The sequence below is a fragment of the Podarcis tiliguerta genome, assembly GCF_965153285.1.
Source record: "Podarcis tiliguerta genome assembly, chromosome: 3".
NCBI classification, from domain to species: Eukaryota; Metazoa; Chordata; class Lepidosauria; order Squamata; family Lacertidae; genus Podarcis; species Podarcis tiliguerta.
In genome coordinates, this window is record NC_139536.1 from 90,257,006 (window position 1) to 90,272,536 (window position 15,531).

Sequence of the window (15,531 nt, forward strand, 5' to 3'; positions counted from 1 at the left end):
GCCCCATAAACGGGATCATATATTTCCCCCCACAAAAACTATATAGGCTTTAAATTTGGGGAAGGAGGTGGACTTCTGTGCTGTTCTAGGCTGTGTATTGTGTTAGTCAGAAAATGCAACACATGCAGCCCAGCTACCAGTCAAATTTCTGCCTGTTCTGCCATTATCCAGCTAAGTCCCCTTTTCTAAAGGTAAAGGTAAAGGGACCCCTGACCATTAGGTCCAGTCGTGACCGACTCTGGGGTTGCAGCGCTCATCTCGCTTTATTGGCAGAGGGAGCCGGCGTACAGCTTCTGGGTCATGTGGCCAGCATGACTAAGCCGCTTCTGGCGAACCAGAGCAGTGCACAGAAACGCCGTTTACCTTCCCGCTGGAGCGGTACCTATTTATCTACTTGCACTTTGATGTGCTTTTGAATTGCTGGGTTGGCAGGAGGAGGGACCGAGCAACAGGAGCTCACCCCGTTGCGGGGATTCGCACCGCCAACCTTCTGATCAGCAAGCCCTAGGCTCTGTGGTTTAACCCACAGCGCCACCCCCGTTCTACCCAAGCACATTTTTGTCCGTTTTCTTTCTCCTTTGTACAGTGGTACCTCAGGTTACATACGCTTCAGGTTACATACGCTTCAGGTTACAGACTCCGCTAACCCAGAAATAGTTCCTCGGGTTAAGAACTTTGCTTCAGGATGAAAACAGAAATTGCGTGGCGGTGGCGCGGCAGCAGCAGGAGGCCCCATTAGCTAAAGTGGTGCTTCAGGTTAAGAACAGTTTCAGGTTAAGAACGGACCTCCGGAACGAATTAAGCACTTAACCCGAGGTAACACTCTAACTGTCCCTCTTACAAATAGTAGAATCCCAAGTAAGAAGTGATGTGCTGTTTTGATCATGTTGCCAGCTGGACACTACTTACCCCATAAGCTGTCAACTTTCAGATTTGAAAACAAGGGATCAGCAGCCTCAAAAATAAGGGATCAGCAGCCTCATCTGTCCCGGGCACAGTCTACGGGATATCTAACAATCTGGGATAGCCGTGGGAAGCAGTGGGAATAAGGGAATTTCCAGCAAAAAAGGGAAGGTTGACAGCTATGACTTACCCTGGTTGAACTTAATGAAATGACTGTTTCAGAGCACTCAGTGCCTTTCCTTATTTTATTGACAGCACTGTATTTAAAAGATTTCAACTGCCCTCCTTTACACAGCTGCGGGGGGGGGGGCTTGCAGTAACAAAATTAAGCTATAGTGTGTGTATGTGGAAAAATATGATTAGCATTTCATTAATACATTAATTTAAACGTCTACACTGATCCTTATACTATATATTGATCCTCCCACTACTCTTGCACCGCATCTGAAGGATTAGAATGCGAACGTGGAAGTGAAGCTTTCCTCCCCCCCCCCGCCCCGCCTACACTTCCCCTCCCCTTTGAAGATGGGCGGGGATGACGGCCGCATGTCTCCAGGCATGCCACGCTCGCCTTCGCCACCTCTTGCCTGACGTCATAATAGCGGTTGGCGAATGCCTTTGGCCCGGTCGCAGCCGAACGCGGCTGGTTTGAGCTGGTGCGTCGTCATGGCGACCCCGCCGGGCCTATAAATACAGGCTCTGCGGGGCTGGCGGGGCTTTGTCAGTGAGGCGGCCACAGAAGCAGCAGCAGCAGCCGCTATCCTGCGCGGCGGGCGAGCGGGCTCCGGCTCCTTCTCTCCTCCACAGCGGCCGGTTCTTCCCTCAAGTCCCGCAGGGTGCGACTGGGTAGACTCGACCCGCCCGTCGTCGTCCCCCCGCCACCGGCTGCCGCGCAGGGTAGGAGAGGCTGCTGCTGCTGAAGGACAAGAAACCGCCGCCGCCGCCGCCGCAGTCTGAGGTAAGGCCGAGCTAAGCAGGCAAGCCGGCCACGTGGATGGTGGGGTGGGCGGAAGAGCAGCCGCCGAGCAGGCCGGGCCGCCCTGTGGATGGCGGAGGAGGGGGGTCCGCGTGGGGCCGAATCGAGGGGTGAATGTGGAGGATTTTGGCGAAACAACGTGGCGTAGCCCACCGCGCTCCCATAAATAGGGGCTTCGGTGATTATTATGATTATTATTAGTAATTATTATCATTACTATTAGTATTCCTTATGGGGCTTAATACTTGCTCGCACGCACATTTAATTAAGAACGATTGTTTATGGTCCCCCAATTCTGGTACATAATGGCCGTCTCCTAATTAACTTTATTAGCAGATTCGTCCCGTTGAGATTCTAAGCTGGCCTTAAAAGTATTTCTCCCACCCCATATTTTTTCTAACTTGCCCCCTCCCCCGGTGAGATTAGTAATGTATTGGAAGTTCCACTTTAACCCCCCCCCTTTTTGCGTGTCTCTTCCCCTCCCCCACCCATCTCCCTAATATCCTTGATTGTCGTTGCGGTAATGAGGATGACTTACTGTTCCTGGTAGGGTAACTACCATTCCGAGGTTGGCCTTGTGGGGAGACGGTGTGTATACGGAACTGCGGGCTCTTATTCCTTATTTGTGCCGGGTAGGGAGGGAGAGAGGAAATACTGCAGTGCCCTTTCCTCTTCGGTCTCACTGCAGTAGATAGTTCAGCACTGGTACGAGGGGGTAGTGGGGATAATGGGGCGGGGCGGGGTGGGAGAAACCTTTGGAAATGGAAATATTAATGGGGGTAGGTGCTAGCCTGAGCAGCTGCTGTTCAGGTGGGGTCTGGGATGGAGGTTGAGAAGCCGGTTTTTTGCATGTTTCTGTCCAGAAAGCTAGCATTAATGATGGCATGGTTTCAAGAAGTCAGTTTGAACTGGGTTACAGAGCCCCAGACTTGGGCCAACCCATTCTCATTCTCTTTCTCTCTCTCTCCCCACCCCCCTGCAATATAAAGGGCGACTGCAGATGCGGCTCTATTCTTCTTGATGTCTCTGCTCCACCCCCTTCACATGTTGGAGCTGGTGTGTGCTTCACCCTGCCACCTTATCAGTTAGGGGAGGAGAAGAGAAGGTAGCACTTAGTCATTCTTGGCTGCCACACATACAAAAGACAAAGCCTGACCCTCCTCAACAGAATTTGCGAGGAGATCTGGCAAAGTGGTGACAGCTAGACATATGTTTAAGGCAAGAGGGAGGAGGAGCTGCTTGGGTTCTAGGAATTGTCTGCTGGGTGTACAGCTGAAGTTGAATGCTGGAAAGGAGATGGCTTGTTATGTCTGGTGCTTAAGAGTAAACAGCATTTTCCAAATGCGAGCCAGTAAAGCTTATGGGCTGGCCTTCCTCCTCTGTTCCAAAGAAGAGACTCTTTGCCATCTTGATAGTGGTAAATAGTGACTGCTACAATCCTAGGAACAGTTAGTGATTAAACTAAAATGTATATGCTGTTACTTAAAGCTGTTGAACAAGTATAAATGATACTATTGTGTATGGGTTACTTGGAAGAATTCTCCATAAAATGATGTACGGATTTATTTGGAAAGTTTTATGCACAGGGTTTGCTTCTGTGGAATTTGAAGTGGTATGTGAACGTGCACTCCTGAATTTCTGTTGATTTATATTTCTTAAGCAGGATCTATAGCAAAAAAATACGTTCAGTTTACTATGAGTTTGCCCACCATAGGAATTTAAGAGTTCGAATTCTATTGTTATACAATTGGAAGGTCATTGGTATTAGTGAAATAGCTTCCAGTTATGCCCAAGGTTCAACCTTATTAGTGGAGCATAAGCATAAGGCTATAAAAGATACTGTATAATTGATGAAAGGGCATAAAAAGATTGAGCCAGTAGGGACATACTAAAAAAAATTGCTTACCTTGCTCCTTCAGTGAAATTACTGCTTTTCAGCATACTTAGTTGGTTGCTAAGATACACTTTCAAAATATGGGTCAAACATTGGAAAAGCACAGTGTACTTTAGAATCTTGTGTTCTAAAATCATTTGTGCAGGCTGTAATGTACCACATTAGTGACATCTCAGACATTTTCTCATCTGTTCTTTCCCTCCCAATCTTTTAATGGTGATTGCAGACATGGAAAGTAGACTGAACTGAATGCAAATTAGGAATTCAAACAATTAGTCATTTTAATGGTATCCATCTTGTTCCCTGATAATAAATTGAAATTTGAGTTAAATTTCAGGCCTGTACATTTTGCTTTGTTTAAATTATTTTTATGCTGTTTTTCAGAATTGTAGATCCTCCCTAAGCAACTTATAATGAAAGAATAAAAGATTATTAATTACATAATTAAAATCAATGCATATTAAATGCTTATTAAATATAAAAATTGATATCACCTTGTGAATTTTATTTATATTTGTTAAGTCTCTAAAACTTTTACATCACTTTTCTCTGTTTCCTGTGGCTGTTTACAAAAGGCATGGTGGAATGTACCAGTGCATTCAAGCACAAATTGTTTCTTGTCTGTCTTTGAAGCAAGTTGGACTGCAGAACTGCAGAGATTGTGCTAGCACAGCAGCAGATTGTTTCTATGTTGCATTAGCTGCCTTGTCCCCAATTATGCCATTCATTCCCCTAGGATCTCTACATCTGCCAATTGTTTTACTGTTAAGGGCCTGGAGGGGCAGGAATGTTTTGACATTATGCCCTGCAGGCATTCATGCAGGAGTCTGGCATCAAGCCAAACCAGAGTGGGTCAAGCTGTTTAATGCCATAATTCAGCTTTTTATTGCTTTTTATCACCAAGTTGTGTGAAAATGTGTGCTGTTATTCACTAGGAGTGACAGCAGAATTACAGTATAGGCAGCATGTTCCCACTGTCTTTAATGGAACTTACTCCAAGGATTTCAGCCTTAAATCTGTAGTGATATTAGAGCAAAGAAACAGGCTGTTTTCTCTAATGTTATACAGATTTTGTGTACACAGCTGCTGGTTCTTGACCCTTAATCTGTAGCTACCAGCTACTGCAGTGCCTTCTCTCCATTTTTCTGCCAACCAGTTTTCCCCCCTCTTGTCTGGGCTCCTGCCAGGAGTATATTTAAACTCCTTCTGAGTGACCAGCATGGACTGTGTATTTGGCAGTTGTATTTGCAATTCCTCACAAACACTTTTTCCTTACTCTGGGCTCCTCCTTTTAGTTGAGTCAAAGCAATACTACATGAAATTCTCAAGTATGACAACTCACTTGGCTTTTTGTAGTAGCTTAATTAAACTCCATGGAGAACTTGAGTTTTCGGAAAGCTGTGGAAGAAAATGGACACTTAAATTGTAGCAACTACATGCACCTGTAGTCAGACTTCTTTTATGAGTAAAACAGAAACAAACACAGGAAGCTCTGTCTGTCTTCCTATTGTTTGCCTCTTCTAATCTTAATGTTCACTGCAAGAAAGTTTGTTTGTCTTTTGCTACTGGTTTACTCAGGAAGCTCCTAGGTCCAATTTCTTTAAAAGACACATTTTGGCATAAATGTTGATGCCTAAAAGCCTTTTATAATCCAGAACAGTTCATGTAACTCTCATATGAAAATTGCTTAGGGAGCATAAAGGTTACTTTCCTGTTTCAGGATCTTCCTTTCCTGGAGAGACTTCCTTGGAGCACAACTAAAAGTAGTTGCCTTCAAAATTGCACCTTGAACTGTGAGAGATGGCTTTTTAAGTTGCTGTACAGTGGTACCTCAGGTTACAGATGCTTCAGGTTAAGACTCCGCTAACCCAGAAATAGTACCTCGGGTTAAGAACCTTGCTTCAGGATAAGAACAGAAATCGCACGGCGACAGCGGGGAGCCCCACTCGCTAAAGTATCTCAGGTTAAGAACGGATCTCCAGAACAAATTAAGTGGTACCTGAGGTTAAGAACAGTTTCAGGTTAAGAACAGACCTCCAGAATGAATTAAGTTCTTAACCCAACGTACCACTGTATTTTCCATTCCCCTTGTCTCACTGTGACGGGTGGGAGAACTAATAAACTCTTTCCTATGTCTTTGCAGTTTTTCACTGAAAATCACTTTGGTATAACAACATCAAGCAAGATGAATGACTTCAGTGGTGAGGAATTCAATTTTTCTTTCCTTGACGAAGGCTTTACTGCAAAGGATATCCTAGACCAAAAAATAAATGAAGTTTCTTCCTCGGTGAGTAGATTGAATATTTTAAAAAAAATGTTTTATACTAAACGTAGGGTTGATGCTATTGTAATATACACTAGTAGGCAACTGCATATTGACAGATGAATGTTTTCTTTGTTTCCAGGATGATAAAGATGCATTCTATGTTGCTGACCTTGGGGATGTTCTCAAAAAACATTTGCGGTGGTACAAGGCCCTCCCTAGGGTATCTCCTTTCTATGCCGTCAAATGTAATGACAGCATAGCTCTAGTGAAAACTCTGGCTGCTCTTGGGGCAGGATTTGATTGTGCCAGTAAAGTAAGTGACTGCTTTTAAATGTTTTGATTAAATACTGTGTATTAGAAATTAAAATATTTCTGCCTTTGATTTAAATTGTCTTACTTCCAGAGAAACCATTTCTAGTAATTAATGTGCAAACTAAAAAAATGGATTTTTTTTCCAGACTGAAATACAGCTGGTCCAGAGTGTGGGTGTGCCTCCAGAGCGTATAATATATGCAAATCCATGCAAGCAAGTCTCTCAAATTAAGCATGCTGCAAACAATGGTGTGCAGATGATGACATTTGATAGTGAAGTTGAGCTGATGAAAGTTGCAAGAGCCCATCCAAAAGCAAAGTAAGAAACATTTACAATTTATTTTAGTACAATCTATATGTTCTCTCGAAGTAAATGTGAGGCCCCAGATAACAGATGTTGACCATTTAGGCAGATCTGTGCAAAAAAACAGGTGGCATTGCTGTTTTTGACAGAATAAGGGTAGCTCCCCATCCCCAACTATTAAGCTACTTTTTCTCAGAGCAACTACAAATGTGTGCTCTGAAATACATGTGCATGTGCTTATATGTTCTAAAATGTTTTCTAGGCTGGTCTTGCGCATTGCAACAGATGATTCAAAGGCTGTTTGTCGCCTAAGTGTTAAGTTTGGAGCTACACTAAAAACCAGCAGGTTGCTTCTTGAACGAGCAAAAGAACTTGATATCGACATAATTGGAGTGAGGTGAGCAGCAGGGTTGTGTGGAAGAAATTGCACACTTGCTACTTACAAATTCTGCTTTTGTTAAGAAGGATGGGCAAAACTCCCACTAACTTAACCCATCTTTTCTAGTTTCCATGTTGGAAGTGGCTGTACAGATCCTGAGACGTTTGTGCAAGCTATTTCTGATGCCCGTTGTGTCTTTGATATGGGAGTAAGTACATTTTAAGAGCATTTCCTATAGCACTAACTAGTCGTAGTACTGTGAGATTGCCAGAATGTGTCTGAAATACAAAATATTTAAAGTAAACTTGGGAAACCTGCCAGAATGTGTCTGAAATACAAAATATTTAAAGTAAACTTGGGAAACCTGCATTTTTGTGCTGTTGGTCTAAGATGCTAATTCAGATTAGTTAAAATTCTTGTTTGCTTCATTAGTTCAGATGGTGAAACTGATCAATACTATCAATAAAAGCATGATTTGAATCACATTTCAATCTTTCTGCCTTTTAGGTTGAGCTTGGTTTCAACATGTACCTGCTTGACATTGGTGGTGGTTTTCCTGGCTCCGAAGATGTGAAACTTAAATTTGAAGAGGTACATAACCTTAAGTGCTTTGTTTGTGAAGAGCATTCTTCAAACTTTGCTCCCCAGATCATATTAAACAACTCCCAGCATCTGCTTCCAATTGACATGGAGGGGATTTCACTATTATAGGCAAAATATGTTTGTATAAGCTTCTTGAAGTACCAACAAGCACATGAGTCTATGGCGGCTGCAGGTTTCCTTCTCCCACTGAAGCGAGACTTGAAAGAGGCCTTTTGTTGTAGCCAATAGAACAGGTTATAGCATGTGTGGTGCCCATGACAGCTTCTCCAGTTTGCAAATGTGCCTGTGAGTCAAAAAAGGTTTGTCAGCCTAAATTTAAGAGTATTGCTTAGAGTGAAGCCACCAGTTCAATTATTTCTAATATATATATTTACTTCATTACTTATACTGCATAATAGATGTAGCTTATAGGCAGTTTACAAGTATAAAACAACTTGTACTAAGTAATAGCTTTACCTACATGAATAACTTTTACCTTGCCTCTGTGGAAGAGAAATCATGATTTTCAAGTTGAAATACTTTGCTATACAGCAACATCAATTTCTGGGCTACACCGTGATACATTTTACAGCATAGTAGAAATTTACTTGCTATGTTGCATAGCCTCCATACTGCTAAAGTGGCAATACAGCCAGTGTTAAGCTTGAAAAAAAATGCTTACAGGAACTCTTCCATATATGGCTGCTTCAGTTCTGCTGCAAAACATTGAACCTTCAGTCTTAAATTAGACAGCTAGTATAAGTGAATACACTCTAGAATGAGTTAACAGTTGAAGTGGGCAGGGTGAATGGAGGGATGGGATAACAATGGAAGGGAGATAGCCGCTGCTACATCTCTCAACTCCATTGTTCACACTGAAGTGAGGGGGAGGCAAATTGCTATGCTAGCCTGGAGCTGATGCAGACGGTGGGGCTGACTGCCTGTCCCTGCCAGCAAAACACCCGATATTGGGGCACAGTAGAAACCACTGTGAAAATAATGTGATGCTGGAGTCGCTCTGGGTAGAGGGGACATCTCTGTCCCATTCTCACCCCCAACAGTGCAAAGGGAGTTTGGATTGCAGCCAAAGTCCTTCACATTCTAGTTCATTTGAGCAATCCAGATGTGCATAGCTAAAAGTTCACAAAAACTTTCTGTTGGCTTTAAATCGAGTTGAGATTGCTTGGGAAATCATGAACTGATTTTCCAAGTCATAACTTTTTTTAGAGCACTGTTGTGAATGATTTATCAAATTCAAAGCAACCTCCTTTCCCTAGTGTGGAAGTTCTATGTTTCTGTTCTAAATCATATCCAAGTTTTTAGTAGATTATTCAACAAAGAGCCAATAGTTTGTTGCTGGATTCCAACCCATCAGTCTCTTGCATTGAGAATGTAGTGCAAGCTAATTGTTTATTGGATATCCATGTTGCTTAACAACTCTATTAAACCCATTTCTTTCTCTCTCTTTTTAAAAAGATAACTAACGTAATCAATCCTGCCTTGGACAAGTATTTTCCTTCTGATTCTGGAGTGAGAATTATTGCAGAGCCTGGCAGATACTATGTTGCATCAGCTTTTACACTTGCTGTTAATATCATTGCAAAGAAAGTAGTAATAAAAGAACACACTGGATCAGATGGTATGTAATACTTAAATAACATCCTGGACCTTATATGTTAACTGCCCAAATACTCATAATTTATTTTTTTAAAAAAATTTTTTATTGATTTTTTACAATTTTGATCATCACCACAATCATTATTTCAAAAACAAAATACATTATAAATCCTCTGCTTCCCCCTCCATCCTGTGACTTCCCTCAACTTCCTTTTCTGGTTCTTTTGGCATATTATCTCATCCTGCTTATTGGTTAATTCTTATTATTCTTCACTTACCATATTAACATCTTGTTTCTAGTTCTACATTTATTTTGTAAATTGCAAGTGTTTAATCAAACCCTGCAAGTGAGTCACTTTTTTTATATTGATTCTGCATATATAATATAAATGGTTCCCAGTCCTTAAAATCTCTACTGTCTTTATCTTGAAGTCTTTCCCCAAGTTTTGCAAATACTCATAATTGATGGTGGGAACAGAGGAGAGGTCCTTAGAGGGGGCTGGGCCACCCAGTGTTGGAGTGAAAGTCAGTGTTTTGTTTTCTTCATAAGAATTTCAAAAGCAGGGGCTAGGCGGGCAATTTTTCCTGATGACAGTAACAATGCACAGCACTATCCCAAGTTTCTGTTGCTTGGTAATGGCATAGCATGACAAAGTTGGGAACTGTCTTTTAAATATCTAGCCAATTGCTCTATTCTAATATTCTTTTTTCCCCTCTCCCCCAAATAGATGAAGAAGAAGCAAATGACAAAACTCTTATGTACTATGTAAATGATGGGGTTTATGGCTCTTTTAACTGCATCCTGTATGATCATGCACATGTCAAACCAGTTTTGCAAAAGGTACTATGTGTATATTTTATATTGTATTGTATTATATAGTGTATTTCTGTATAAAAGTATACTGTTAAACTTAAGCCCATTTGTGCTGTAGGTAACTGTTACTTGTCATTTATCTATGCCAGATACTTAAAACAGGAAAAACAAAAGGGCATCGGTTCTTGCAGAACTGGTATAATGTAGATCTAACTCAGCGACTCTGACTCCCCACATCCCCCAGGACCTTTTGAAAAATACTATGGGTCTTGGTGGAGCTCAGTTGTTGTTCTGCTTGTTGTAACAGCTGCAATTCCATAGAATTCACATTGTGATGCAATAAGATACAATATAAGATATAAAAGCAATAAAATACAATTTAAACATCAGCATGACTATTCAGTGTGATGGATGTGCCTCCATCACTGGGAGCCAGTGTGGTGTAGTGGTTAAGAGCGGTGGACTCGTAATCTGGGGAACCGGGTTTGATTCCCCGCTCCTCCACATGCAGCTGCTGGGTGACCTTGGGCTAGTCACGCTTCTCTGAAGTCTCTCAGCCCCACTCACCTCACAGAGTGTTTGTTGTGGGGGAGGAAGGGAAAGGAGAATGTTAGCCGCTTTGAGACTCCTTAGGATAGTGACAAAGCGGGATATCAAATCCAAACTCCTCCTCCTCCCATCTTCAGCTAAAAATCCACAGATGACACAAACCACAGTTTGAGCAATCCTAACTCATCTCAGCATTATGTTGTAATGGAGCGCATTCTAAATACCATATTATTCGTGATTGTCTTATTGTTGACTGTTGTGGCAGTATGTATGCAATAACTACTTAAATTTAAAATTCTTTCCAGAGACCTAAGCCAGATGAGAGGTACTATTCCTGCAGCATATGGGGACCAACCTGTGATGGCCTAGATCGCATTGTTGAGCGCTGTGGCTTGCCAGAGTTGCAGGTTGGGGACTGGATGTTGTTTGAAAACATGGGTGCCTACACAGTGGCAGCTGCTTCTACTTTCAATGGATTCCAGAGGCCAACAATACACTATGTGATGTCAAGACCAGCATGGTTAGTAGTTCTGCTTTTAATGAAAGTGCACTCTTAAGTTTGACTTAAGTGTGAGTAAACTCTTGTTTGAGAAAGGTTATGTAGATTATTATGATAGGATAGAATATAAATAGGCTGTGCACTCCACCTTGAGTGCACAGAACACATTCAGATTCTTTGGTTGACTTACTTAATAGCCTGCCTCACTAGCCAGTTGCCTGGTTTGCATGCAGTTTTAATCCATAGTTCATTTTAACAGTCATGGCTGCGGAAACCCAGCCAGATGGGTGGGGTATTAAATTATTATTATTATTATTATTATTATTATTATTATTATTATTATCATTATTATTATTATTATTATTATTATTATTTATCTCCCCCCCCACCACCACTCCTGACTGCCTTGGGAGGGAACAAGCCCGTTTGGTTTGTTATGAGTTGTGACTGTGGGCTTGTGTCTTTCAAACAGCATGAGGGGTGAGCTAAGAACAAACCTTGACTTCTGTTTGTAGAAGAAAATTAAACGCAAGCCAGGGTTCATATCTCACAACAAACAAGATAGGTTTGTTTCCTCCCACACATAGCAGGGGAGGAACAAAACCCTCATGCATGTTAAACCATAGTTTAACGTGAGAGACCTGGACAGCCAATTTTGCTGTCATGTTTTCTCTAGTTCAGGGGGGCTGCTGTTTGGAAGGCTTGCTTTATCATTATGACTTCGTCACAGTTCTATGAAAGTGCAGAAGCTCATGTTGAGTGCAGAATTCACCTGTTTGAGAATCTCAGCATAATCTTAAAAATAAATCCTCAAGGGTGTGAGTGCAGTGCTTGGCTAAAACTCAGAAGGCAGAGCATTTTCAAAATAAGGTTTGTGGTACATAGTTTTCACTTTCCCATAGCTAGGAAGTGCAGTGATTTGTACTGTTCACAATCCTTTTTGGTGCAGAATCTAGCAAGAGATTAGTAGAGGGTACACACAGCCATGGTTATCTAGGCCATCTAGGTTACTTACTCTGTTTCTTTCTCTCCCCCTTATTAGGCAATTGATGCAGCGGATAAAGGAGCAAGGTTTTCAAGCTGAAGTGGAAGAGCAAGATGTCACTTTGCCACTCTCTTGTGCCTGGGAAAGTGGGATTGAACACTATCCAGCAGCTTGTGCTTCAGCTAGCATTAATGTATAGATACAGTTTTGGCTAACATGCAAGTTTAGGAATGGATTTTTAGGGCTTTTGGGACCATTAACTTAATTCTTGCTAGAATTTTTAAATGTTTTTGAATGGCTAGGGTGGCGTAAATGTAACTTGAATAGACAACTAGGAGATGGGGAGGTCACATTTATCTGTGTTCCTATGGAAACTATTTGAATATTGTTTTATATGGATTTTTATTCACTTCTCAAGTATACTACTAAAACTGATCCTTTCTGCCTGTCAAGCATTGTAGCTTGCATATCTGGCAGAATGGTCTGGACGTAGTATTGTGACCTGACTGTTTTACAATAAAGTCTATTGAAATAACTGGGTAGCTGTTCCTTGTCTGTATATGAACAAAAATCTGGGCTGAATAGATTTTAAGATTTTGCGTTGTCACCAGCTCTGGGCTTGAACATTATTTTGATATTTCTACATAATTAGGCCTTCCCAGAAAGCAACTAAGGTGGTTCCCCTCAAGCTGGCTTTCATTGTGTGCTGCTTTTCTTTTTTGCCTTTGGTTTTTTTAACTACTTGATGATAAGACACACCCAAAATGAAGGGAAGAGACTCTTGAGATAAGGCTTGCATGTTGTAATTATGTATATACCTGTAACATCCCATTTAAAGTATATGAAGTATTTTTTAGTTCCTGGCTATCTGAATTTTAATCCAATCAAGCCTGCTTCTCTCAAATTACAGAAATGCCAGTCAACGATACTTTGCATACAGAACTTTTGTAAATTGCCCAGGCACATAAGCTTGTATGGTTTCTTTGGTTTATTCTGTTGAACAATAAAAATGTTCTCTGCAAAGCATTTGTGTGGGAAAATGGCCCGTATGTAGCATTTAGCTAATGAGAACACTTTAAGAATCTGCTGAACTGCTTTTTCAAGGCAGGTATTTTTTAAAAAGTTTAGTATGAATCGTAGCTCAGAATTGGATTCCACTATAAAACATAGTCTTGAAAGTAAATGCATCTTGTTTCAGTGGGACTGATTTCAAAGTAAGACTTGGAAGCACATCAGGACGTTTGCAATCCTCATGAGAATGAGTTTTGGTTTTGACCGCTTAAGTGTAAATGAAATGCTGCTTTTGCCTTTGCCACATCAGAATCTGGCTTTTCTTGTATGTCTGACCCTTTCGTGGTGGTGCTAGCACCACAAAACCGGGGGGGGGGGGGGGGGGGCTTTGCACAAGCGTTATCTTGATCAGCAGGAACTTACAAATTAATACTTGATTCAGATTCTATGATTCCTGGTGTTCTGAATGGTGCATAATAGTTATAAAACAAAATAACTAAAGCATGTTTTATAAAAACCAGGATGTAAATCAAACATTTTGAAAAGCAAGCTATTTGCAACACAGTTTTTCCTTAATTTCAGCTATGAATGATGGGTTAAAGCCCAAAAGCACTTAGAGAACATACTTAGGACAGCTATTAAGCTGGTAGAGAAGTAGCTTTACCTGTACTCCTGAGGATGAGCAGGCAGTATTAAGGAGCTGGGTGTCCTGCAGGGAAAGAGCTCACTAGAACTGGCACTAGTATTCAATTTCTGATTTTCCTTGGATCTCTAGGCAATGGAGTTCTGCAATAGTTAGTCATGCATAGCTTTGCTGGTCAATTGAGTATAAATTACACGAGAAGAGGTTATTTCATTTTTAAAATATAATGGAACAGGAAAAGCAGACCGATAACCTAAAACTGGAGATATTAAGGGTCAAAGTCACTACACCTTGATTAGAACTTGGAGCATAATAGCATATTGTCCCACATGGTGCATTCTGTTCCTTGGACTTACAAAGTGAGCTATGATTATCCAAAAACTATATCCAGCTGCCAAAAGCAGTTGCTTCCTACTTTATGCAGCACTGCAGTTACCTAAACATTTGGGGCTCTGCACTGGACAAGGTTAATTAAAAATGCATACCATCTTCCATAGGTGTTATCTGCTATAGATATGCAGACGTTAAAAATATCAGTAGGTGCTCTCTCTCTCCCTTGCTCTATCTGCTAAATTTGCGCAATTACTGTTGTGGATGGAATGGGGCTATTTCCATACTTATTAAGAAAACCCAACTTCCATGCAAATGTTTTTTCTAAAACATACCACTGCTATCATTTAATATCACTTATACCCTAGGCTTATTTTATATTATTACTAAGTCTAGACAGTTTTAAAGAACTTTATTAAAACTGTTGCCACTTACCCCATCCCAGTTAAGCCTAACCAACACTATAACTGAGGACTTGCGTTAAAATCTGTTTCAACCCCTACTGACCTATTTAAGCACAGGTCTGCTTCTGCTATACTATCCTGAAATCTTGTTCTGGCTCTCCTACTACACACCAGAGCCTTGTCGGGTAAACAGCCTCAGAAAACCAGTATGCTTGACTCTTAATTAGTGCATGAAGGGGTTAAAACCATAGAGCAAGCTGCCCTGTGAGGCTTAGCCTATGTCACTTCCCCTCACCTTGGGAGGAAATAGGTAATCAAACCTTTTTGTATCCCACTCCACCTGTGGAATTCAACATGTGAGGAGGTCTGAGGCAGCCAGCCTTAATGATTTTTCAACCAGCTTCTTTTGTTTCAGACAAGAATGGAGCTTGAAACTAGTATTTTTTCTATACCAATAGTTTAGAAACTTTTACCTTTTGTAACTAAGCAACGTTATACAGCTGTATGGAAAAACGCGTGGATCTGACCTTGGAAGAGTTTTGTAAGTAAACCATTTTATGACTTGCCAAATGGGTGGGCTACCTCTGTACCAGGGCACATTTTAAAGGTTTTGCAGCCTCTATTTCCACACTTTGTTCTTTGCTGCATGTTTTGCAAAGTTAAATATCTGTTGTGGTTCTCTAACCAAACAGTTCTTGCCCCAAACTTGGCTTTCAGGATCCCAACAAGCCTAGCTTTCCAAACTTGAGACTTCCTCTCTCCTCCCTCAGTGTTGGCAGCTGGTTCTCCCATTATTTATGAGCCAAGCGATTTGTCTACCTTTGTAAATCTTTGGCCACCAAGCCACTCTTGCTCCCTTTCAGGGCTGCTTCCTCATTCCCCTTCCTCTGCTGCCGTCTACTTTTGGCTGCCCACTACAAACACCAAGCACCTACCAACACAGACTGACCCGGACTGAGTTGCTCTCAGGCTTTTATTATCTTCTTCTGGTTCTCATTGCCTACCCTCAGCCAATCACGCTGTCGAACTGAAAATTCTAAACCTGCCGTTAACCAACCAGAAT

The 15,531-nt window shown here is 41.5% G+C and overlaps 1 protein-coding gene and 2 long non-coding RNA genes across 4 annotated transcripts; 1 reads left to right on the plus strand and 2 right to left on the minus strand.

Moving 5' to 3' along the window:
* Window positions 1–1,429: 1,429 nt before the first annotated feature.
* Window positions 1,430–12,615, plus strand: ODC1 (ornithine decarboxylase 1). The gene is made up of 11 exons (XM_083431710.1): window positions 1,430–1,861; window positions 5,917–6,060; window positions 6,179–6,352; window positions 6,498–6,670; window positions 6,918–7,052; window positions 7,161–7,242; window positions 7,542–7,625; window positions 9,093–9,255; window positions 9,962–10,074; window positions 10,902–11,116; window positions 12,138–12,615. Exons 2-11 carry the CDS (start codon window positions 5,959–5,961, stop codon window positions 12,277–12,279), a joined length of 1,383 nt encoding a protein of 460 aa, XP_083287836.1. The 5' UTR covers window positions 1,430–1,861; window positions 5,917–5,958; the 3' UTR covers window positions 12,280–12,615.
* On the minus strand, window positions 6,085–15,409 carry LOC310673421. 2 transcript variants are annotated; one of them, XR_014508987.1, is made up of 4 exons: window positions 15,288–15,409; window positions 13,756–13,877; window positions 7,399–7,920; window positions 6,085–7,348 (listed from the first exon to the last, which is right to left on the minus strand). It is a non-coding gene; the product is annotated as an uncharacterized lncRNA (long non-coding RNA). The 2 variants fall into 2 exon arrangements; XR_014508988.1 differs by lacking the exon at window positions 6,085–7,348 and having other exon boundaries at window positions 7,717–7,920; window positions 13,756–13,905; window positions 15,288–15,390.
* Window positions 9,330–9,955, minus strand: LOC310673489. The gene is made up of 2 exons (XR_014509070.1): window positions 9,690–9,955; window positions 9,330–9,529 (listed from the first exon to the last, which is right to left on the minus strand). It is a non-coding gene; the product is annotated as an uncharacterized lncRNA (long non-coding RNA).
* Window positions 15,410–15,531: the final 122 nt, after the last annotated feature.

What these genes read in the sequence shown, in the direction of transcription:
- ODC1 (XM_083431710.1), top strand. Translation starts at nt 5,959, where the DNA reads ATGAATGACTTCAGTGGTGAGGAATTCAATTTTTCTTTCCTTGACGAA. An exon ending in TAAATGAAGTTTCTTCCTCG is followed by an intron (nt 6,061 to 6,178) that starts GTGAGTAGATTG and finishes CTTTGTTTCCAG; the next exon opens with GATGATAAAGATGCATTCTA. An exon ending in GTGATGTCAAGACCAGCATG is followed by an intron (nt 11,117 to 12,137) that starts GTTAGTAGTTCT and finishes CCCCCTTATTAG; the next exon opens with GCAATTGATGCAGCGGATAA.